Here is a 26,649-nt window from a genome sequence, read left to right on the forward strand (position 1 = left end):
GTTGAAATAGTCTTTATGTCCTGACAGTAATTAAGATCTTATGTGCTCTGAAAAAGGAGCAAGGAATCTCCGTCATCTGTAGCAGCTGTAAGCCTGTAACAACTTCGACCGATGTCGGATGACGGTCCGTTTTTTATAAACCAATTAAGCCTCTCAACACCAAGCGTGCACAAGCCCACACTCACAGCCTGAGCTGAAATCCACTTCTGGACCAATGGCGCTAGTGTATGTAAGTGAGGGGCGTGGCTTTTGAAGGGAGGGGGGGGGGGGGGGTGAATACGGAGAACGTAGAGGACGCTACTTTAAAAATCATGCTAGTTTTCAAATATTATCAACCCCGCCTTTAAGCTTGTATAGCTCTATAGTGCTTTTTACACCGCATGTCATACCCACTTAATCAAACCACATTCCCACACTGGTGGCAGAGGTTGCTATGCAAAGTGACAGTATTAACTAATCCCATTGCTCTTGGATTAGTTAATTTGGGGTGAAGTGTCTTGCCTCAGGGACACATGGACATTTTGCTGCAGGAGCTGAGGATCGAACCCAGGACATTCTGGTTTAGAGACGACCGACTGGTACAACTGAGCCCGGCCGCCCCGGCACATTTACCTCAAGTCACATAACAGAAAGAGCTCTGTCTTTAACGCTAATGAAAGTCATTCATTTTGATGGGCCATGTTTGTCACAGCCTGTTTACCCCTATAAAGCCCACTTTACTTTATGAAGGTATACTTTATGACCCCACCTTAGAGAGCCTTTAGTCTCATTAGGGCATTCTTTGTCTTCGCCAGCTGAGAGCAGCAGAATATACGATCAGTGATCAGAGGAGTATGATACAACAGGACAGTCCCTTGTTGATTTATAGGATGTTAAGGTCACAGGGTTTCCTCTTATGGATGTTAGACCTCCATAAGTCCAGGTCCTGTTTAATCATACACAGACAGTCACCCAATTGGGGAGTATGTCAGGTTTATAATATCACAATCTGCTGCAAAGCTTCATGATTTCACAAGCCCTGAAAATGTTCTGAGTTCAGACACAGTCATAACAGTGTTTTCCTCGCTAATGTCATGCACTTCACTCTTGATGCTGGCACACTGCACTGATACATGTTCTGTACACAGACTTTGTTCCGGTTTGCACAAGGAGCTTTTCTACGCTTGTTATAGCAGTCCTGTAAGCAGTTTCTGTTTGCACACATGCATATGCAGGTTTGTAAAGAAAAGTCAAAAGATAGGATGAGACTGTTCACGTGCGTGTATGAGAGGGATGGACTGTAACCCTCCCATGTAGCTACTGTCCCTACATCGTTTCCCCTTAATGGTTTTAGGAGATCATTTCTTCTGGGAATGAGCACGGCTTCATTCTGAGCTGGTTTGTTATTCCATGTTTGTGAATGAGCCATCGTGATAGATGGTGATGAAAGTCACACAGTGGGGAGTCGAGCTACATATCAGGCTTAGAGACAGATTTATTCAGCGGAGCTTTTCACTTTGTTCCTTGCCAGGATTTGCACGTGTTGTGTTGGTGTGTACTGTATATCTGTGTATGCTACGTGAGAGGGAGAGAGCGAGGTGTGCTGATGGCACAGTGTGCACATGAGAGGCTTACTTTACTGATGCTCCCAGATGTTTGTGTGCACATTAGCATATTTGCATTTTTGCGCTTACATCAGTGTTACATGTGTTATCAGGTGAGTATATTTATATAAGTGAGTGCTGTTGCCATGACACTTGCAGACAGCTCTCATTCTTTATTGAAAACATTATGGCAAATATACTAAACCAGCCATGTTGTAGCCTCTGGGAAAACATCTCTTTAAGAGAAATGCATCTTTAAAGAGGATCCTTCAACCCATCTCAGCCTCTGTCTGACATTTTAAGTGAGAGATGAAAAACTGACAGTCATATTTCACTGCGTTACCAAGTGAAGTGTGTGTGATGGCAGTGCTTATTCTCCATGTTCTTTCCTAGCCAACAAGGTAGTAGTACAAGTGTTTTTTTTTTCTTTTTGCTCCTTCTTTCGTCACAATAGTAAATCTTCTCTGTAGATTTTGGACAAGTTTGAAAAAGCTTGTTTCACAGTCCGATGGTTCCTTGCAGGCGAAGGGACATGGCCACATATCAGCGGAGGTGGCCGCTGATGGTTTGGCTCAGTCCCCACACATAAAAGGGACACTGCGGCATAGTGCAATTTTGCTATAAACTTTAAGATACACTCTTCAAGGCTTGTCCAGTCATGTGGAGAAACACTTTAAAAATCTAATCAATAATGTACTCAAGCAATGCATATGACATTTGTCCTGTCTTTGTAAAAGCACAATGTAACATTTAGACTGCCTCTATCATTACGCTAAGTTCATATTTAGCATTCACACAATTCATCATGTTGTCAGTGGTTTTGTTTTCGTTACTTTTTTTTCTGGTTTGACTGAGAACGTGTAGACTTAAAGGCCTTGGTGTTCAGATCTGAATGATTTCATCCCCTCGTACGCCTGCGGCCTCTGCAGCCCGGATCGACACGAACAAACCCCCAAGCTGTTCCTGTATCATTGTTAAAGGCCAAAGGTGAACTGGCTTTTGCTGTCAGCACTCCGCAGCTTTGAGATGACCTTCCTGGGGGTCTTGGCCTCACAGAATCACTATCATATTTTAAGTCTCTTCCTGTGGATAGCTTTAGAGGTCTGCATAGGGCAGAGTGTAGCCTGCTCATACAAAACCAGCAGAAATCATTTTTCTTTTTTTCAAGACTGCAGGGGAAGTACTGGCTGTCATAGTGGCTAGATAGTCTCATGTTCCTACTTACCTTGAGTTCTCTTGATCATGACAACGAGATAAAAGATAGTCAAGAGTGATAAAGAGTGAACAATTAGTGTGCAACATGCTGGATTGGACTTTAAATGGAACTGCCATGAGCTTCTTCAGCTCTCTCCCGTTACAATCATTTATTTGATGAAGTTTGTATGTTTTGGTCAGGAGGCTGATAAAAGATAAAACAACAAACGGGCTGAAAACAAACAGCTTTACCCTGACCCTCTTTATGCCTGCAGATGAGGGTCAAAACAACTGTTTTAAACTGTGAAGCTTGAATTCAATAGTTGATCCTGCTTGCATGTGTTCTTCTTGTCTTTCAGAAGAGTCATTTGCTCTTAGCATGAAACCTGTTAAAAAATTCCAACTGAAGGTTCATTTGAAGACATTTAAGATTAGTAAAGTGTTCAACCTCTAGAGCTGTGGCTCTGACTCACTGTGTTAACAATAACAGCCGCCTCAGAAGTTCAGGAGTCTGACTGAGCTAATGGGAGTTGACTCATGGTCCCTTTGTAATGCTGCGTTTCAGAGTTAGTATTCTTCTAAGGCAGTTTGTAACTGTTTATTCATGTTTATAGATCTATATCTTTACATCTGTTTATTTACGACTACATTGTCCCTTTTAAAGGAGATATCTATCTACTGTTGGATGAAGGCCTTTTCTCAATGCAGGCCAAACACATGGTCTCTCTGACAAAGGGAGTCTCTTTCTGGTATCATGGATAAGATGTCACTGTGTAGGGCCGAGTAATACGGGGAACTGCTTTGAAACATTTCATTTAGCTTGTTTTGGTGTATAAAAGATTTTAGGCTCTAAGTGGTTTTGTAGGTTTTTCTCAGTATGTAACAGGTTCCAAATATCAGCAAATTGGTCTCGAAGGTGTGCCTATCTTCTGAGTAACCTGATCGCTTTGCATCTCTCTGATCCCTCCGTGTTGAGAGGGAAGTAACCCCTCCCAGCATCTGTCGGAGGCAAAGTATCTGTTTCACTTTGGCTATGGCGGTGACATTTCCTTGAGAATGCCAAGAAGCCCTCCGCCTGTCCAGCAGAGGCAATAGATCAGTCCAAACAGATGAACGAACGTAGAGGCTCCATAGGCTGTCGGACGGCCTTTAACTGAACTACGGCAACATACGAGACAAGCAGACGTAAAAACAAGGAAGCGCAGACACACAGTGTGCATTCAGCCCTCTCACGAGTCACATCAATGTCAGCCACTCAAACACACACACACACACACACACACACACTTTATTTAGCTATTTATTGAACCGTTATTTAAACAGGTAATTAACCCACTGAATATCTCTTTCACAAATTTGACCTGGCCGAGAGGGCAGCTCATAATGAATAGCACATACACAAGAACACACAGAGAAACTCAAAAACACACAAAGTAAATGTTTACCCTCTAACCCCCATGAAGTGAACAATGAGATCAGTCGCCATGGCTGCCTTTTTTCCCCAACAACCCCGAGGGGTTGGAGGACACAACTGTGTGTGTGTGTGTGTGTGTGTGTGTGTGTGTGTGTGTGTGTGTGTGTGTGTGTGTGTGTGTGTGTGTGTGTGTGTGTGTGTGTGTGTGTGTGTGTGTGTGTGTGTGTGTGTGTGTGTGTGTGTGTGTGTGTGTGTGTGTGTGTGTGTGTGTGTGTGTGTGTGTGTGTGTGTGTGTGTGTGCGCATTTGTATGTATTAGTGTCCGTTTGACAGCCGTCAGGGGATAGGAGTCACAGCTTGTTTACTGAGTAACAGGCTAACAAATAACCTGCTCAGGGGCATTACAGACGGAGAGGATCAGCTCTCTCTGGTCGTCTCTTTCTTTCAATCACTTTATAACAACCTCTGTCCACGCAATATCCAGCTCTTCCTTTCTTTGCTTTTACATCTCTCTATGCAGCTCTGTCACCTTGTTTGCTTCCACCCAGCCCCCCCCCCCCCCCCCCCCCCCCCCCGCCTTTTTTTTTTTTTTTCTCACCAAATTTCACGTTCTGTTTTCCCACCAGCACAAACACAGCCGCACGTAACCCTAATCTCCGGGAGCGTGATGATGAGTGAGGTGACAGTACATGTGCACAAACACACACAGCATATCAGACACTAATGCAGCAGGCGAGGCGCTGGCTGTCAGATCAGATCTGCACTGCAGCCCATGTAAACCATCGCTGCTTCTGCTTTAAAGCCTTTTACAGGTACAAGGAGCGCGGCTGCTGCTGTTACTGTTGTTTTCCAGAGAGTTCCTTTAGACTAAAGGAGCATGGACATTGGCTGGAAGTGAGAGTTAAAGTTTGCGTGGAAAGTTCCGAGGAAAAAAAGAGGGAGGAGAACTGAAGTGTTGAAACTGTAATGACTCCCTCGTCAGTTTCTTCATCCCCAGGCAAAGTAATGAATGTCATCATGTTCTACATTTTGAAAATGGATAGACAGCAGGGGGTATGTTGTTAGTTGTTCACCTATATTATGCATGACATCGGAGACATCACTGATTGGATTTTCAACATTTCCAGGAATCCAGTGGAGCAATCCAGCCCACCGCTGTGTTCATGCAAATGACAACGATCAAAATAGAGCTGCTACAAAAAATTAATCACGTTTTGGACACATACTCTTTTGCTGATTATCCAAAGAGAAGATTGGCGTGGAGCGGGGGGAGATTCATTGACCACTACTCTGCTTTGTCACGATCTAAAAAAGACATTAATAACTGGGGGCGTGCAATTGGTCGACTAATCAATTAATCCTCATCACCGTTGCTATTCGTCACCAGAATTATTTGTCGGTTTCACTTTTCCTTTTTAAGAACAATCATTTTGACCCACAGTAACGCTTAAATGTTGTCTTAACTGGAAAGCAGCCACCCATCACTGGCCTGGTTAATGGGCCTGCTCTCCCCAGCTCAACTGCCTGGAATTAAACCAGCACATTGGACAGTTTGCATCTCACGGGGGCTGTGCAGTTAAAATGGCATTTACAGTAAGTGGTGCTAACACTGCTAACTTTAGCGACTTTTTTGCAGACCAGTTTTACCCGCAAAATAATGCATGTCCCAAAAGCAACACACGTTCCAGCAGCTTTAAAAATAATATTGAATTATGTTATTGAACAATGTGATAAAAAAAATTAAAAAAAACATGCGCAACCTGTTCGATGACCGTATTCAGATGTGTTTAAGTGAATTGTGTTCAGTTATGGCTGTTTTCGGCCAAACTGAATTCAAACGCCTGTTTCATCGAGAGGAAGTGTAGTCGCTGGTAACATCTCTGTTGATGACAGGAATGTTCACTTACAGCATGACTTGGCTGCCCTCGGCTCTCTGCGAACCGATGCAGGTGAAGTGAAGGACAACGGGAAGCGAGGAAGAGGTACAAGTTCGGTTAAGTAGTCATCCCATTTCAATGTATCGCCTCGGCTCTCTGCAGTACAGCCGAATCAATAATCTCTCTCCACTTGCGGTCATGTCCTCCCTCATCAACACAACACATATCTTCACACTTGCTCAGCTATGCAACAACTTCAGCCACTCAGAATGTACATATTGCGTGATGTGTACTCTCTGTGAGCGGATGAATTCAGTGTACTGGCCTCGGGCTACAGACCTGACTTTTCTTGCAATGCCCACAAGAGCCCGACAGCTACATAAAAGCACAGCAGCACTTCTAATAGGCTGCTAATTGGACGCTTGCGAGCACATGCTGGCAGAATAAAATGACTTCTCATTTTAGTGAGCAGCCACAAGGATCATGGTTGCCATGATGCTGAAGGCAAAGAACACATGGAAAGGATAGTGTGGGTGACTGAGTGCTGCCTAGTGTGTGTTTGTGTGTGTGTGTGTGTGTGTGTGTGTGTGTGTGTGTGTGTGTGTGTGTGTGTGTGTGTGTGTGTGTGTGTGTGTGTGTGTGTGTGTGTGTGTGTGTGTGTGTGTGTGTGTGTGTGTGTGTGTGTGTGTGTGTGTGTGTGTGTGTGTGTGTGTGTGTGTGTGTGTGGTTTAGTGTGAATAGAGTAATTATCTACATCTCTGGAGCTCCGACACACTCCCTCCCCCCTTGCTTCCCTCAACATACTGCTCTTTTAGACAGTTTAGGTTTTTAATAATCAGTGTCTATTTGGAGTAGAATCTCAGGATTATGTGGGCGTTCATCAGTAGGACTAAAAGTCTGAACAGTTTTAGCCGCATCAAATTTCACATGTTAAAAAAGAATAGAAAACGATCAATAACACTATTTAGATCTTTTCTGGATGTGAATGATAATTTACTCTGAGCGTGTTGCCTCTCACAGTACACTGCAGGAATCCTGACTTAAAAACAAGCTGACTTCATGTTAGCAGCAGCTCAACTCTTCTGCTTTTATGTGTATTCTTTATTGATACTGATGATGATGATGATGATGATGATGATGATTATGATTATTACATGTTGGAGGGTTTTGATGCTGACTAAAACAAGATCAGCTGTCCATGTCGAGCTTTGCCTCTGTGTACTGCTGATCAGATCTGGTTTCCTCCTCTCTAGATCCTTGCTCGTGTTGGACTTCACGGTACTCATCTACTTAATCACTATTTTGTCATTTTACATTTGAATTATCTTTCTTTCAATCTGTAAAGGTGTGGTGACTTCAGATCAAATTTGTAATGAATTTGGCACAAAAGCCGCTAAGATGATTAACAGTTGACTCTCTGCTAGAGCTGCACTGTTTTTTATTCTCACATGATAATAGACCAGAAATCTTTCCTCCCATATCACTCTTAAATTTGCAGCTAACCGAGTTCATGAGTTATATTACTTTTCACTGTTTTTCCCACCAAAATTACACGTGTGTTCTGTTTTTGTGGTTTGATTATAGCTGGCAGATCTACCCTTTTCTTTTCATTTGAGCCATAACTTTTAATGTTCTCATCCGCTTGTGTTGAGTTACAGACAAGTGGCTCTTCTCCCTTTGCTTTTCCTCAGAGTAATAATATTTTGATCCACAGCATAGCTGCTTCAGTCCTGAGCCACACACCACTGCAGACACGAGAGAGTGTGTTAGCAAAGAGAAGCAGATAGAGGGAAGGTGATACTGAGACAAAGCAGGGAATACTGGAGGCTCCCCGCCGCTGTTGTCTATTCTCCTCAATGTCAGAGTTCTCCTTCGCTGTCGAGACTTAGCACCCGCCTTGCATCACCCTATCTGTTTATACAGAGGCTAATAGGAAGCGTGGTCTTTATCCCCACACTGCGGCTCAACATAATGGAATAGAGAGACATAATGCTGCTCGAGTCAAACAGTCAGCGGAGGCCTTTAAATTGCTTCCAATCCCCTTAACAAATCTGATGGAGAGGCTATGAATAACTCAAGGGTCGCTCATCTCTCCTCTCTTCTCTTCTTCTCCAGAAAGCTTTTTTTTAACCCAAGCATCAACTTGGATTAACTTGCTTTACTTCCTTTTTTTAAAATTAGTTAGAAAGGGTTGGTTTATGTTGACCAGACAGTCCTTACGCACGTCCAGCTATCTTCCTCTTTGAAGAACCAAAAGGAGCAGACATGCTTCCAGGACCATGTTCTGTCTGTACACAAAGTTTCTCCTAGAAGTTGACTTTTCTTCCTGTATGGACACAAAGGTTATCTTTACCCAAGTCTCTTCAGGTGAGATGACTCGTGGAAATCAAGAAAGTCGGATGCTCTGAGCCTTCACAACGATTTCCCCTCCAGATCATAAACATTTGGGGTTCAGTTTAGTTTATTAGTTTAGTTGTCAGGGACTATGTACAAACAATAACATTCATCTCACAGATAAAAGATGCTTCGTACCAGATTATAGCAGTTTGCTAATTTCCATCTGCAGTCCCTGGGTTCCAGTTGTTGGTTGGATTTATACTTCGTAGATGGATTTATTGCAGAGGCAACAGATAAATAAATCATTGGTTGGACGACGTTGGATTGACAAACAGCTGTTTCTCTCGTATGCTCATGTTTTAAATCCTAGACGTTCAAATGAACAGTTTGATCTCCAAGTGCTCCATGGTATGTTTTCATGTCAACATGCAACAAGCAGAAAGTAACTCATAGAGGTTCAGATTAAGCTGCTCTGCATCCTGATGGGACCAGCATCCAACCAATCAGTCCACAGCAGCATGTTGAAATCAATCAATCAATCAATCAATCTTTATTTATATAGCGTCAATTCATAACAGGCGTTATCTCGAGACACTTTACAAAAGCAGGTAAAGGACCTTACTGTTTGTCTGTTAACATTAGCGAAAGAGCAGGTAACAAGACCATGCTCATTGTTATGTTTACAAAAAGCAGGCAAAGGACCTTACTGATGGCTATATTACAAGAGCCCAGCTTAATCCGTCATAGCGTGGCAAGAAAAAACTTCCTTTTAACAGGCAGAAATCTTCAGCAGACCCGGGCTCATGACGGAACAGCCATCTGCTAAACTGCGCTGATGTGTCACAACAGTGAGGACACCTACCCCCCTTGTTCTGCAGCTACTGATCACCTTGTTGTGTATGTTGTATGTTGCTCTCAACAGTCTGGTATTAGCAACAAACACATTTGCAATTATTCTGTTTGTGTTAAAAGGACCAACTGATGTGGCTAATTGGCTGGATCGCAACCTGATAACAAATATTTCACATTCAGACACTCGGATATGTAGATAATGTACTGAAGTCAGCTGTGCAGGGATGGGAGGGTGCACGTGTGTGTGTGTGTGTGTGTGTGTGCAGCCTGCTCATCATGCACTTGTTCATGTGGGCGTGACTGCACTTTTTGAAATGTCATTTGTAGGGGGAGAGAAAAACAGTGACAACCTAAAAATCAGAGGGAGTGTGAGCACAGAGGAACGCAGAAGAAATAATCAAGTGATTATAGATTGGCTCTCTCGCGACTCAAGGATAGGCATTGCAGTGATTCCTTTCATATAAACCTGTTTTATACTGAGGTGCACCCTGGAATCTGAAGGTCCTTAGCGTCTGCTTTCAGTCTCTTGTCTTATCGGTGTGTTTTCTGATGCCTTATGCCGCCTTCTCTTGAGTCTTTACCGTTAGCATATCTTTAATTATGCAGAGACATGACATACCACTTAGTGCTTTGAATCCTTGTTGCTGTTACACAACCCCACCCCACCCACACACAAACACATTTATGTACCTAAATTATGTATGCATCTTCCTTGACTGGTGGAGTATGACAGCTCTATTAGCTGTGAAAGTGTGTATGCGCTCACAGTGCGGGGTGTCAAATCAGTGGTGTCGTTGAATCTTTTTTAGGTTTCGATGTTTGTACTGAACTTGTTAAGATAAAGGTTATAAATAAAACTCTGTGTGAAGCAGCGTACAGAACAAATGTCTCCGCTCTCGGTACAGACACAGCAACCAAATATCCCACAGCTCCCACACATGATTTCATGTTTTACATTTTGTTTGTTTTCTGTGGGGTATAATTGGGATTAAACTATGAGCAACATCATCCATGAAAATGAGATATCACTGCACCATCAATAGAGACCTCTCCTTAAAGCCCGTGGAACATTTCTAAAACTTGGGGTGCCGGTGGCCTAGTGGTTAGGTCATGTGCTCCATGTGCTAGACTTATTCAAGCGGGAACTCGAGGTTTGAATCTGACCTGTGGCTCCTTTTCTGCTCCTCGCTGTCATTCCCCACTCTCTCTGCAATTATTCAGTTAGTGCTAAAAGGACCAGCTGATGTGGCTGATTGGCTGGATCACAGTGTGTTAACAAACCATATCAAAAGAGGCTTTTTTAGGATAAGTAAAGCCCCGTTTCCACCAAGCGGTCCGATGTGGATCAGTAGAGTTTGGTTCGGTAAAGCCTGATCCTGTTTGCGTTTCCACAACCAACCGTGCCCTATTAGGTTGGTGGCGTGTAAGCCGGATGCTGATAACCGCGTCTGCTACTAATAGCATCACATTGTAGCTGCTAATTGCTAACAGCTAACCAGCTAATAAATTCAACAAAGGAGAAAAACACTACGCAGTAAACAAAACCAACAATGGAAGACCTCCAGCTGTTAATCTACTCTGTCACTGGCATGTGGCTCTTAGTTACAAAACTCAGTCAAGCTTTGGTTTAGAGAAGATAGATAGATAGATAGATATCTATCTATCTAGAGAATGCTGCGTGCCGCAAGGAGAAATACAGACGAATAAGCAATCGACTGTTGTTGTTGTTGTTGTTGTTATTGTTGTTGTTGTTGTTGTTTGCTGCTGACGCACAGAAAGTGACAGTTCTTTCCACCAATCAACAGACCGCAGTGTTAAGCTCCACCTTTTAGGGTCAGATTGAGATTCTTGGCACCCCAGCAGAAGCGTACCAAAAAGTAGGACGCTAGGGTCGGTAATTGGGGGACCGTTCCCGGCTTTAGTATACCAAGATGAACTGAACTGAACTGCTCGGTGGAAACGGGGCTGAAGTATTCTGTATCAAGCTGAATTCTTTTTACCTACACCACGGCAGCGATGCTGCTCGTCCTTTTTCCTACTGAGTCCCAGCTTGATGGGATTAGCAGGCTCTGATGGTCGTGTTCGTCACTTTCAATCGCACAGGTCTAACAGGATTACTGCTTGCTCATCATGATCAAGGGGCCGCCACATGGCCTGTTTGATGTCAGCGGTGTGACAATCAATAGTTCAACAAAGTCCTGCATGAGCCCGCCTTCCTTTTATAGTCACCTTGAAGTGCTGGAATCTCTTGTTGTTCATCCTTTCCTTGAGTGTGCTGGGTAAAAGTATGGATGATGTTGCAGAATACTTTTCCACGGCTGTGTGAACTTGGTGTCATATTTGGTTCACCTGCTCAGTGACAAAGGGTTTTTCTTGAAACTTTACAAAAGTAGCTTCATCTTGTGATGTTTTTTACACACCTGTCTGGATCATGTGTTTCCAGCACAAAGTGAAATTTGCCTTTTGTTGTTTGGATGAGTCTCAAAAGAGAACTTCTCTGATTCAGCACAAACATGTTTTTTCAGTCAGAGTATTCGGACAACACTAAAGCATATCAACACTCAGATAAATGAATATCAAATTGGTGTATTTCCCCGTTTGGCCCAAGCTGGTTGATAAGTGGCAAACTCACACGTACCAGCAAGCTCCGCCTACAAAGTGGTTTGACTTGTTGCTGATATGTTAGTAGAACAATTTAAATATTTTAAGGACCAGATGCTGGATCAGTGTTTCACAAGTCCTGACCTGTGTGTGCGGACATATATCTTCTTTTCTGCAGTTTTTCTCTGCCCTGCACCACGGCTCCCCCATTTTTTCACAATCCTAACCTAAGTACTTCATTACATAAAGAACTTGTAATTCCTATCCACTGTGTTTCTGTTCCCATTTATTCTGCTCAGGTTTGTTCTGTTCTTCTCTATAATATCTTGTTTAACTTGAATAAATCTCTAAAAGGACCACGGCAGCGCATTAAAAGTCTCGTGAACAGTAAAACTGGTGTTAAAGTGAGTGATGGTGGCGGCAGTTAAGTTTATGTAGTTAGCTGAGACTGTGAAGAACACTTTGTGGCAGAGATGGTGGATAAGGGAGGGGAGAAGAGAAGGAGAAAGCACTGAAGATAATGTCACAAGGCTCACATTCAAATGACCTCATTGCTTCGTTTACTGAAGGGAATTGGCTCGTCTGCCTGTGCGTATCCCCCATTGTATGTGTGATACAGGGCTTTTAATCCCATCACTGATCGAAGTCCTGTTTGGTGCATTGTTAAAAAAAAAAAAACCAGGCAACAGTTACAGTAAGTGTGCTACTCAAGGGACCTTTACAGTTACAAGTCCTGAGCTTACTCCCTCAGTGCACCGCCCGGCAGAGTTCAGAGTCGAGCATTAAAAGGAATTACTGGACAGTTCCAATTTGGACTGGCATTTAGTAATAGACTGGAGGTAGAGAGATTAGTTGAGGAAAGAGTTTGGCAGCAGTAAACTTGGGTAAAAAAATAAATAAAAAAACAGTGACGGAAAGAGGAGAGGAAGAGCCCCCCACAGCGAGAATGTTAAGTGTTTACAAAATGAACATCTCTCTGCTCCTCCGTCTGCCCCATGCCACTCTGAACGACACACCACAGCTCCACCTAATCATCCAATCACGGCTGGATTCTGTCTAAGAGGCCTGATTGGCTGATTAACCAAGCTCATTAACACACCACCCAGTGTGACCATACACACGCACACACACACACACACACACACACACACACACACACACACACACACACACACAGTGACACTAGCAGAGAAAGCCACAATGATAAAATGACTGAGCGTATCCTGCATCGTGTGTGTGTGTGTGTGTGTGTGTGTGTGGCACTTTGCATAATCTATGCATGCATTAGTTATCTTCTCTGCATTTGTAAAAGCTTTAGACTCTGTGTGGGCAATGTGCCTGCCAGTCCACAAAGTTTTGGAAATTGAAAGTTGTTTTCATCCTTTCAGTGTATGAAATAGTTTTGACTTTGCATTGGAGATGTTAATATTATTGATATAGCTGTGTGATTGTATGTGGATGTTTCTGGGGGAACAAATGATAGCTGTCTCATCACAAACTCCAACAGCTGTAGTCAGTTGAGCAAACAAAGTGGCCATTTTTTGTCCAAATTAAAATGAAACTACAAGAATAAGATCAATTTCTTTAAATATTATGATTAACTAAGTGTTACACATATAATAGGTGATGTAGTTTGTGTTTGGTCATTTTTGTTATCAAATATATGTACACGTTCATATAGAAATCGGAATGAAAAATGTGTAGATGAAAAAGAAGACTTAAGTGTTTGGAAAATTGTCTTTATGTTCAAATTGTTTACTTCCACGAGCGCTTCTCTGGGTGTTTGTTCTGTTAGAGGAAACAGACAACTTGCAGAGCGAAGGAGGCAGAGGGTCACTATTTCAGTCCTGGAGATCATCAGCTTTCATCTGAAGATAATTTTATCAGTCAAGTTTATTTGTTTAGCACATTTAAAAACAGCTTCAGCTGACCAAACAGCTTTACAGGCACTGCATTAAAAAAAGGTACCTGAAGAGAAAGACATTTAGATAAGCAATAATAGAACAGTTGTACGGTGTATAGATGCATGTACTCATACATATAGCCTACAAACATATACACACATATATACAGATACATACCGAGGCTAATTATATGTAGCTTGTTTCAACTTGTTTTAAAGGCCAGAGAAAAACATGGGTACCTCTGTTGTTTTCTTCTATTGGTTTGAAGAAGTTTAGTCCCATCCAGTCTCTGATTTCTTTGAAGCAGTCGAGTAGTGGTTGCGGGGAGTTTGGATTAGTGCTTTTGAGCGGGAGATATTTGTGTGTCATCCATGAAGCAGTGGAAGGATATGCCTGCTTACTTATAAGGGCACCCAGTGGCAGCCTGTATTATATAGGGAGATTAATCCTTTTGAGCAGACATCTGAATAGAATTGCATTCATGGATGTTCCGTATCCACGCCAAGTCTATTAAAAGCATTGACCCTAATGTTCAGTATGGTTTCCCTGAATGTCTTCCTGTTTGCTTCATCTGAAGCTGATGTACCAAAAACAGGTTGGGTCTCATTAGCTTAGCTCAGTAAGAAATCATATATATATATATATATATCCCATACAGCATATGCATATCAGAATTTCAACACATCCTCTTCCCTCTCTTCCTTACATTGATCTCTATGCCTTCACTGTTTATATTTAACCATGCAGCGCACGATAGCTGATAGAGTACAGCAGGGCCCTAAGGCAGATCAATGCCAATATTTATTTCATGTCCAATCACTGGGGCAGGGCTGCAGTCCGAAAGAATGCAGGGATGAAAGTTAACGTCCTCTCAGAGCGGCACACACAGAGGCGGTATTTGAAGTGCAGCCTGCAGCCTTAAGCTTCGAGAGCGAAGCATGCGAGTACAAGTGCAGGTTATAGGATTCCAATAGAGTGAGCTACAGGCATTACCAGGGGGTGAAGCCTCCAGAAAGCTGAACAAAATCCTTTCTGTGGGAGATCCCCCACTACTATTCTTTCTTCCTTTTCTGCATCTGTTTTTCTGCTGCTTTAAACTCGAGGAATACGACCTTTCCTCTCTACATAGAGCAGACCTGTCAGTGCCTGAGTCAAAGGACAGTCACAACATAATAAATCAGTCCTACTCATTATGAGTCAGCCATAGACATTTAACATTTATCCTATCTCATGTTCTCCTTCTTTTTTTTTCTTCTTTTTTTTGAGGGCATGAGGCTGAGAAAGTGGAAACATAATAATGTTTGTACTCTTTATTGTTCACAGGTAGATCTTTACATTTTAAATGATGTCAAATATACACCTCTGGAATAAAACGCTGACCAAATCTTGAAACCCTTCACTATATTCAGCCTGTGCGTGTACAACAACAACAACAACAACTGAACAGGATTTATAAAGTATATCTGATTGTTCTTCTAAACAAGGTGGTATAAGAAAAACCCTTACTGTGATGTTATGTTTCATTATCTGCAGTTCTTCAAATGTTCAAAGCATATTCAAATGCACATCCTTTTTTTCGTAGCTGTCATTCCTACCAATTCACAAATATGTGTACTTTTTATAAAAAACAAAAACAAAACAATAGTTCTGTTCTAAGTTTGAATAGAATTCCCAGATGAACCTCTGTATCACTTACACGTCTCCGTCCTTTGTCTCTGTCCTTCTTCTCACTTCAGATTTGTTCCTGACAACTGTGGGGCCTAAATATGAGACCTGGATCAATAAGGTGAGGTTCTTTTTTTTGTACATGTGATTCTTGTTGTCTGTGCAGAAGAAGGATCTCTGAGTGCGAACAGGAGAAAACTGACTTTGAAGTGACTTAATCATCCGTATTGATCCCCATACACAAGAAAACCAGAACATGATTTTTAGCAAGGAATCGCCATTACATCTCAGCGTTCAGGCCTGAGTAGTCGTACTTTCTCAACACCTTCAGTCAAATAAAGCTCAGGCGATCTGTTCGTCTCAGAGTTGGTGCATATTTAGTGAGGTCAAACTAAATGCTCCAGGATTTATTTTGAGCTGGAAATGTGTTGAGCATGAAGAAAAGCAGATGGACATATAAACTGTAAGCTACAGCTAAGACGCACACTCTCTAATTCCTGTGTCTATTGCACTTCATATCGCTGTAGCAGTATTGAACAGTGTCAAAGCACGCTGCTTATTGTTCTCTTATCGTGCTGGCCTACTCCCAAACACTTCCCAGGAAAAATTGTGTTAAACAAAGAGGAAGGCTGAAATCTTCTTTAATTAGTCTTTAATGTTGTCAAGTTTGCTCCTCTGTTGTTTTAGTTGTTCATGTTCTAATTTAAAGTGGCAGTACAGTTCTTAGCACTGACATTTCAGAACTGGATTGATGCTGCTATTTGTTTTAGTCTCCATCAATGATACTCTCATTATATTTGTAACTGTGTGTGTCTTGTCGAGGCGGTTGCCATGAGAGAACTCCCATGATTCCCCGCTGGCCTCGACGTCGTCCTCGAGAGCCCCCTGGAGGCAGAATCTACACACTGTAGCTTTAAACCAAATTTCATTAACCCTAACCCCGGACTTTGTAGCATGAAACGCTGTTAAAAAGAGCTCTTTCTTTTTTTAGATATATGATGAGATTTGAAGTATACTCCGAGGTCACATTGTGCTTCATAATAGGCATGAAACAAAACAAAGTGTATTGATCTTAAGAGAATATGTTAGGTGCATATGTTAAGTACATCCAAAGGTATTTAGCCAGTGAGCAAAGAGAGGTGACCCGTAATGCACTCCTCTTTTCATTTCGCCACTGCAACAAACAGATCTGCAAAGCTTCAGTAAGCTTCGGGGGTGCAGGATTCTTGCTTCTGCAGCAGGACTAGTTTACATTCTGAGAGAGCAGACAGAGGAGACTGGCTCTGAGTTTTTTGTCGAAGGGGCCTGTTTGAAATTCAGCAGGTCGAAGCACCAGTCGAACAGTGGTCTATCTTATCACAGCGAGGGGGAATGGGAGACAGAAAGGGGAGGGGAAGGAGAGGGAGAGAAACGCAGAGAAGGAAGGATTTGTCAGCGAAGGTGTGTGAGGGGAGAGAGAGAGAGAGAAAGAGAGAGAGAGAACGAGCAAAACAGAGAAAGTAAAACGCATTTTCCACAAACCAGTGAAATGTGAGACACGACGAAGGAACGATCAAGCAACATTCAGAGGCAGAGATGACGCTCACTTTGAATTTCTGGGGAATGTAAAGCTCTGGTTTATTTCATCTCAGCATTTTTTGCATGTATAAAACTTTTTATCACCTTAACTTTCACGTAGCACTATCATGAGCTCATACTGTCTGACATCAGGTATGAGCTGAAAGCTCAAAGGACACAGATCAAGTAGAGTCCTGGTCACGTTTAAACATCTGCATGTGTTTCGTCGGACATCTGTTGAACTCAACTTCAACTTTCTTTGTCCTCAAAGGCTGATTGGTTCTACTGAGCATAGCAGCTTTCGAGTAAACAGCAGTGATCGCTGACTGAGGCTTTCACTGGAACAAAGTGCTGAGTTAGCATGAAATATAAACAGGTGACTGTGAAACAGTGATTAAGTCTATCAATGCAAACTGGTGTTCAGGTTGTGCAGCCCTGGTAGAGCTTTGAACCACCAGACTTGTGTTTCCAACTATGATGTTTTGTTGATCTGGCATTAAGACAATTACATTATTCGCATTTTTATGCTCATGCTAGATGCTATTAAAATCTGTATTTATGAGAACCAACATCCTACTCATGTGAAATGATCCTGTAGATGGCCATTCATTTGACACCAGAGGTTGGTTTTATCAGTGTCAAGTAAACAGAGGCTATCTTCTAAACCTCACAACAAGCCTGTGAGAGAGCGTGTAATCATTTAGATAGCAGATCAGGACCTTTGTTTTCCAGCTCATGTTCGTCCTTGTGTCATGTATTCAATCATTTGTTCCTGCATGTCTCAATATCTCATTCGGCCGATCTTGTAATTGGAACAGTGGACAAACTGTGAATTGATTGATCAATCGTCAGCGTTTGGTGAAGCAGATCTTTTTGAATGGTGCGGTCCATCTTTCTGGCAGTGTGGATCTTGGGCTTCACAAACAAAAGCTGTGCTGGAAAGAGTGAGTTTGAAGGCTTGTCGGGCACAATCAGGTCCTCTGCAGTATTCTTATATCACTCCATCTCTCTCCCTCACCTTTAGATATCAGGATAAAGGCGAATCCTCTCGTTTCATCCTGCCAGGTTGACTGTACTTTATCAGTTTCTCTTTCCTTAAAAGCACAAACAGCTTTTCGCATCTGCACGCACTTGAATAGTTTCAAAAAAAAAAAAGAAAAAAAAAACTTGTTTCCTCAAAGGCTCATGACAAAACATATCTGTGGATGCACACATACCCGTCCTCGCTCAAAACAAACACACAAGGCCAGGCCATTTCCCAGCATCCTCGGAGCATTAGACCCCTGTTAATCCCACTGCAGTCTCCGGTTCAATGCGGCTGCATCTACCGGTCACAGGCCAGCACGCTCCTCTTTCCCCTGCACTCTGTTTTAATTACTTTTCTCTGTTTTCTCTCCCCCTCGGTCTCCATCCGTTTCTCCCTGTTTCTCTGTTTTCCTGAGATTACACAAGAGGACGCAGTCGCAGGGGGGGGGGGGGGGGGGGGGGGGCTGGAAAGACGCGTGAAGCAAATGGTTTTTCTTCTATTGGCCAATAAATAGAGCCTGGGCTTTTAAAGGTCAATTCTCACCAGACTGATATCATAATTTAGGTCATGAGAGACTCATTTGCACACATCTCTGGCTACAGTCCTACATTTCAGTTTGAGATCTACATTCTTTTTTTGAGCACAGAAAAAGAAATAATATGAGGAACCAACCAGGCACTGTAGATGAAAAAACAATAGCTTTTTAAATGTGAAGCATTGTGCAGCCTAAGAATATTACAAGAAATCTGTGATTTATTTTTTTGTTGTTGTTGACAGCAAGTACAACAATGAAATGTCTAATTGCAAAATAGCTAATTTCATGCTCATTTGGAACAGGCATAAGTATTACACAAATATTCCCTCCAGGCTTAGATGCATAATATGAACATGAGCTGTTTACGGCCTCTCCTCCTCAGGAGAAACAAACGATGTGAATTTGAGCTGAAAAATAATAAACAAGCAAACGTTCCTTCATCAGCTGTGGCCCAGTGGTTAGAGCTGTCGTTCCTGGTTCAAATCCCCATCAGACAGGAGCCTCTCTGTGTGGACTTTACATGTTCCCCTCGTGCGTTTGTGGGTTCTCTCCGGGTGCTCCGGCTTCCTGTCCCAGTCCACAGACATGTGTCAGGTTAATCGTTGACTACATTGCCCGTGGGTGTTATTGTGGCCGGTCTCTTCATGTCAGCCCTGTGATCGACTGGAGAACAGTCCAGGGTTTCCCGCCTCTCACCCTTTGGATGGACGGACATTTCTTCATCAGTAGGCTTCATTTGAGTTGTCCATGAATAAAGTGAGTTATGATTCCATGCCTTTTCTTAATTCAACAAAATAATTTCATGTCATTTGTGCCTCGTACAGCCTGTGGTTCAAACTGCTGCAGGCTTGCATTGAGTCAAAAACAGTTAACCCCTCATAGCATACACAAGACTGGGCTCCTGCTATTTGTTCAGGCAGTTAAATCCTTTTTACTGCTACAACTGCCCATATGCCATCGCAGTGATTTGTTTCAGGAGGTCTGTTTGTGTGTGTGGTTCATGTGTTTGGAGAACAGAAGGGAGGAATAATATCAAGACCTATAATCCTTTCATCTTCACACATCAATCCACTGTTCTAAGTCTGTCACACACACACACACACACACACACACACACACACACACACACACACACACACACACACACACACACACACACACAGCTGATTTAATCATGACATCTTGCAATCAGGCAACCAGGCACCAGTCGATCACACCATCTCAGTCCTCGTCCTCGGCACAGAGATAGTTAATACCCTGCTGCCTGATCTGACGGAGACTCGGTATGTGTGAGTGTGATTGGAAGCTCTTGATCTAATTGACACAAGTTGATTTTCTCTGCTTTCTGAGGAGATCAGCTTCAAAGTGTAATTTCTTTTGCACGTGTCAGATGAGCATACTGTTAACAAAGAAGACGGTTTATCTAATTTACATAGCTTTACATTCATTTCACTTCACCAGAGAGAAGTCCATTAAACATCAGAAAAAGAATTTTAAAGGAGCATTATGCAAGGTATCTGCTGATGAAATCATAAAATGACATTTCTATATTATCAGACAATAAGGACACATGCTGTGGATAAGAAACCAGTAATCATGGAAAACAAACGATAGAAGAAGTGGTTCAGATAGAACTGATCCTGCCAGAGCCAAACAGAGGCAGTCTGTTGTTGTAATGTGAGAAGACCATTTTCACACCTCTGCCGTACACCACCTGTATAATTGGTGGCCTACTATTGGAGGAAAACATTTGGATTCAAAAGTTGTAAATGGCCATGGCGTTGTCAGCCCTTGGTCTTTTAGTGGAAAAAGAAAAGAAGAGGCGGAGACGGCGAATAAGGAGAAGCTGCACTAACGGGGTGAAAGCATGGATACTACAGCGGCAGGCTCAAGGAGCTTCCCCGAACCTGTGTAGAGCGCTGGAGACAAATAAAATCTCCAAACAGCCAATCAGATCAGATCAGATTCCTCTCACGGGCAGCGGCAGAGCCGGACACACTCGGGCCAAGACCGCTCACCAACGGTCCAACAAGGCCGACGACCGACAATCTCAATTTCAAACAACTTTATTTATCCCCAGGGGGCAATTCAAGGCTCTCCTTTGTGTGTCAAGGCCTGAAGGAGGATGATGTGGTGGAGGAAGACCGCTTTGTTCAGTGTTTTAAATTTGGACTCATTTGGTGTCAGAGTAATACTTTTAGTATAATGCTCATTCTTTACAAACAATTCAAGTTTGCTCTGCCAGTGGGATTGTTTAGTTGGACTCTGAATTACTTACACGTTGTTAAGTGCCCTTTACATTTCTGCGTATAGACAGTAAAGCGTCAAATACAATGTAATTAATTCACCCCAAAAAGCTTGACTTGTGGACTGTGAAAAATTCTAATTATTATTGTACTAGGCTTCATGAACTGACAGCCTGTGACTGCAAAATACCTGCCATAGAAATGAAACAACTCACCTGCTGGGCTCGGCTCGTCAGGAGAAATCAAGTCATGGGGTCTTATTAAATACAGAATTCAGCTTGCCCGGGAACGCCGCATTGGAGGAATCCAAATCCAAAGTCTGTGTTTTGAGGTTCACATTTGCACCGAATAAGGCTCTGCATGACATTGGCTTTCTCACAGTACTATAAATATGCTACCACATAATAACTGATTAGCCCGTTGAAGTATTGAAAAATGTTCTTTTCCTCATGCTGCCATGCATGTCATCAATCTAATCGTTCTGAGATTTCACTCTTCTGGTGGATTTGTGCTCGTTCTTTCTGCAGATTTGTCTGCATGCTGTGTGGCGAGATAAGCCCTCGGAATTTTCATCCAAACCTCTGTTAAAATCCTCATTTTTTAAAATTGCTTTCACAGCCTTAATAGTTCTCAGACATTTTTAAAAAAAAGCAAGAAAATAAAATCCCATGCAAAAACAAACAAACCAACCAAACCGCTGCAGAGCTGCACTGAGATACTAATTAACATAGTACAAATAGAAGCTCATAGCCTCCATGTTTGGGGGGTAATAAGAAAGAAATTACAAATAACTTGACAGCCCCCTTCCACTAGTTATCAGCTAATTATTTTCTAAGAACCCACTAAACAGTGCACAGTGCCACACCCTGTATGTAACAGGAAATAGATCATCAATGCAGAACTTGATTGTTCTCTTTATTTTTATTGTCAACCTGCTCTCTTTGCAAGTCTTAAACGTCTTATTTCTGCAGGACTGGCTTCTACAATTACTTTCAATTGAACATTGAAACGTTTGTTTTTCTTGCCGGCCTGCGTTGATTTTCTATTTTTACGGGACAAAGTAACAACCGTGTGTGGGACTATTAAGTTTGCTATTTAATGTTACACTGGCATTGAAATAACCGTGTAGAATTGGGTTGTAATGAGCCCTTCCGATAAATTGTTTAAAAAAATCTCATCTCAGATCTTCATACCAAATTGCATTTTATTAAGCTCATCCTGGGGCTGATTCACGGTGACAACAGGCTAACCAAGTCGACCCAGACATCCCTCTCGAGAGCGACATTTCCTAGGTCCTTCTGCGGGACTTTGAGACATTCCAGATGGGATTTAAAATCCCTCCTGTGAATTCTGGGTCTACCCTGGTGTCTGCAGTTGGACGTGCCCTGAAAACCTCCAAAGGGAGGTGCTCAGTAGGCATCCTGATGAGGTGCCTGTACCACCTCCACTGGAGCGGCTCTTCTCTGATCTCTCTTCAGATGTCTTTCCTTACAGTATGTCCAAGGCCTCTGATGCCAAATTAAACCTTAGAAAGGATCATTTACATGAGGCAGCTGACACTCTGTCTGACTCCAGACATTAAAGTCTGAAGCGTATTTTACGCACTGATAAACCTAAGAGTCATGATACAGAGTAACATCAGACTGTGTTTGTGTTGTATCAGCACTTTGGTCTATTTGTGTACTATGCATGTTTCTCTCTGTGTTGTTAAAGTAACATTCTGTGCTTGCGTACAGTCAGTCTCTTACAATCACACTTCATTGTGTTTGAACTGTATTTAATTCTTCAATTCGAAGCCTCTTTAAACAAGCAGTAAACTGCTGCAGTTTTTTTTTTTAATTCTAAATGATGTTTTGCTTTTGCCAGGAATAAGACATGATGATCTAAATCATGATCATATCTAGATTTTAGGCAGAGCAATATGACATTGTCATACGTCTTCTGAGATCATTTTCGAGATGTCTGTGTAGGTTCCCAGTCATCCAGGTCGTTGTCAATTTGAAGCATGTTTCAGAAACTGAAAAAGCCTTTTGATGGCGATGAAGAAAGGATTTGGCATTTCTCTTTTTATTTTTTTTAGTCCCCATCGCTGGTGGCCACTGATGCCAGTTCACTCATTAATTCAGAGTATCAGCGTTTCTGTCAAAGCCACATTTATTTCGGCGATTTTTGATGATCAAAACCTGAAAATAACAAACGACTCATTTTTAATGTGGTTGTTGGAGATGATTTTTTGTAAATGTGCAAAAACCTAATGAAGCCTTGAAGAAAAAACAAACAAAGCATTAGTCTGCACTCTTTTTAGTCTTTTCAGATTCTTTCTTCCCAGACAATACAACTGATTTTAGATTGTTGTTGTGCAGGTAAACCAGCACTACAAATAGAGCATTTAGAATTTAGCAGTATGCTAATTTAGCAGTCCTTTCTGCTGGTATTTAGCAGAAAGGACTGCCCCGGTACTTTGAGTCGCAATCAAGGAAGAGCAGCTCTGCAGAGGGCCCATTCGGATGTTAAAATATTGAAGTGCTAAATGATCTACAGAGAACTTCAATCCACACCATCATTAATCTGTTGGACCATCACACTGGCAGCACTATTCATTAGTCTGCTAATCTAAATGTCTCAGGGCGGAGTGGGAGACTTTGAGCATGAGACTGCCATTAAGATGATCAAGTAGTGCGCCTTGCATGGCAGTTTTCTGGAAGAATTAGACCCACAACAGCTCCAGAGGGCGAGACAACATTTGCTTCCATCTTTTTAAGACTTCACTCTGAAGAAATATGATCGTCTGCATCGCGAAAAATTGCCAAAAGAAACTCTCTTTTTATGCTGACGTTTGAACATGTCATAGTGGGAACAGCACAGGTGTACATATTCACATGAATGATGGCTGAGTTCCATTAAGCTGTGAGGGTTTCAGGATCCTTATATTGTGCTGCTGGCTCACTGTCACTCTCTGGCTTAGTGGGAACAGAGCTTTTGTTAATGACATTACACACCTGTTTTTTTCCCCCACTATGGTAAGACAAAATGTGCCGTGCAGATAAAGCTTAATTAAAGTCTCACTCTTGACAATGTTGTCACTCGATCTGTTGGAGGTCCTGACGTTTATCCAATTCTTAACTAACACCCTGCCAGAAGCCTACAGGATTATAGAGTTAGACTTTCCAGAAGAGTTCAGTGTGCTGGTTAAATGTCTTCTTTCTGCTCCCATTATTGTCTTGTCTTATTTAGTCCTTTATTTACTCTTTAATTCTTAGTATTTTTTTTTAGTTCATTGTTAAAACTTAATTTTATACCTTTATACAGAGAGAAGAGTCTCCCAAAGTTAAAGTCCTTGTGTGTCAATCATACCTGGCCAGTAAAGCTGATTCTGATTTTGAAAGAGCTTTGGACTAACGGTGCTGTTAACGTAGTGCTGGACGTTTGCTACATTTCATTCATATTGCTATGGAGTTCCCTGTACACAGAAAATCAATATTGTGGGAGTGAGTTGGATTTCAATGTTGGTGTCACAGGAACGGTGTAGCTGTCCAATGTTGTTATGTAGGGAGGGGTAACACATTGAATTATTGAATTTTTGAGTTGACTTCTTTCCTGTAAAGGATGAGCTGCATCTAAAAGTAGAGATACTAAATGTACTGCTTTTACAACCTCAGTTGTGTATTACTTTATTTAATGTTGTATGTGACATGTTTAAGTAATGTAGTAGCTGTAAATATACAGGAGAATGAATGATGGTCTCAGTGTCTGTTTTTATCACCTTAATTCAGCTGTTTTGACTTAAGTGCCCATGAAATGAGATGACGAATACATTTCCCCAGTGTTAACCCAGTGTCGGTCTGTTAAATATTCGTTTAGTATACTAATACGTTTGTCGAAGCTACAGTATCAATTTAATCAAATTTAAATCGACATAACGTCCAGCCTTCTGTCTTTTTTTTTTTTTTTTTTTTTAAGTTTTATTTTTGGCCTTTTTGCCTTTATTTGAGAGGAAGGACAGTGGATAGAGTCGGAAGGGGGGAGAGAGAGCGGGGAGAGACATGCGGGAAATAGGCACACAGGCCGGACGCGAACCCGGGCCGCCCGCTCGCGAGGACTGAGCCTCAATACATGGGGTCGCGCGCACTGCCGCTGCGCCACCGGCGACCCCCAGCCTTCTGTCTTGTGATTGGTTCGATGGGTTCAATTCTGTTTCAGCCAGAAATACATCACAACCAAGCAACACAACCTACAGCCTTAAAAAATGAGCCGATCCTGAAGGGCAAAATCCTGCAGTTCCTCGAGTGTCCTCTTGAGGCTGGCTCCAAAAACCCTCCAATAAACATGTTTACAGCCTGGTCCAAAAATAGAAATAGGTCCTAATAGTTATTGTCATCACTGGCTCACTGCACGGGGTCAACATTTTTCGAAACGGCTCCATTTTGTTTTTGTATCCAGAGTTAGGCGCGTAGATAACGGTGGTGATTGACAGGTTTGTACGATGTACCGGTCCGTCAAGAGGCTTAAATCCCGGGTTTCATCCTTTAATATTTACGTATATGGCAACACAGCAGCTAGACGCTCTAAAAGTTTCGTTTCTATGGTGACCTTTAAGTTGAGTAAATGTAAAAGAAGAAAACAGGACTCTTTATGCAAAATGTAAAGTATACCAAATACTTGGTCTCATTTTGTTTAAACAGTTATTTACTCACACAAACGTAACGTCAGAATTTACAAAACATCATACAGCCCTTCAAACACACGCACACACACACTAATACATAATGTATATGTTGCTCTCTCTGACTCTATCGTCTCTCTCACCTCTACTCATAAATCAGTAATATTGGTATCAGCAGGCAACAGTTTCCTACTGCACAGCTTTACATCTGCTCCTAAAGGCAGCCACACACACACACACACACACACACAAATGCCCCCCCCCCCAATAATATGTTCATCACTCCTCTGCTCTCCTTTCTCACTTGCATAGGAAGTATAGATCAGCGCCATCAAGACGCACATGGAGCTGAAATGATTGGTCATGTCAGGACATGCTGCAGAGCCACTGTACCTGAAAAGCAACGACCCCATTGACTGCTTCATGTCTTGACTCTTCACTTTTCGGTTTAACTGCTTTCCTCCGTTTATATCATATAACATTTATTCAGCTGAAACTTTGACCCAACTAAGTGCATTTCAACCATGTGGATGCAAACCCAAAACTGCCAGAGTCATGCCGGAACCTTCCATTCATTTCTATTTTCTGAACCGCTTCACGTGTGACATTAAGAAAGAAATCAGACGCAGACCACTTCTTTGTATCCGCTATCATGAGCAACATTTTAATGGACTGTTGGGCGCACCGTCAAAGCAATTCGGAGAGCAGGTGACGGATGTCCTGGGAGATTGCAAAGGGGCATTTTACACCGTTTAGTGAGTCAATTATGAGGATGAGTGAGAAAATACTGGACAGGTTAATGGATACTTCATTTAACTGTGCAATAATAAAAGCATCATGAACATAAGCAGCAGAGTTTTTGCCTTGATCAATACATGGCACTGATGATTCATAACACTTTATTCATGTAACTTTGTAAGCCAACTGCATCGGCACATTTTTGAGACTGTCAGTGATCGACATTAGGAAGAGAAACAATCTGATACCCATCTATTGGCAGGTATCTTCCTCAGGTCGATCTTCCATCTGTAGAGATAGAAACATAAAGATGTACAGTTTAATTGTGTTGATCCCTCAAGTACAGTTATCAATGTAGAAAAGAATTATAATGAGGACAAGATGGTGACTCGACTGGAAAGTGACTGCTGGTGTACATGTGTTAGCGGTCCACACTCTGGCGTGTGATGACGCTCGT

At 42.2% G+C, this 26,649-nt stretch overlaps 1 protein-coding gene across 1 annotated transcript in view; it reads left to right on the plus strand.

Moving 5' to 3' along the window:
• Positions 1–26,649, plus strand: part of itfg1 (integrin alpha FG-GAP repeat containing 1) — a 160,607-nt gene that overhangs the window by 19,207 nt on the left and 114,751 nt on the right. Inside the window, exon 7 of the mRNA XM_079340390.1 lies at positions 15,498–15,547. Within this exon, the coding sequence (XP_079196516.1) occupies positions 15,498–15,547 (50 nt within the window). The remainder of the gene's footprint in view (positions 1–15,497; positions 15,548–26,649) is intronic.

This window comes from Symphodus melops (genome assembly GCF_947650265.1).
Source record: "Symphodus melops genome assembly, chromosome: 3".
NCBI classification, from domain to species: Eukaryota; Metazoa; Chordata; class Actinopteri; order Labriformes; family Labridae; genus Symphodus; species Symphodus melops.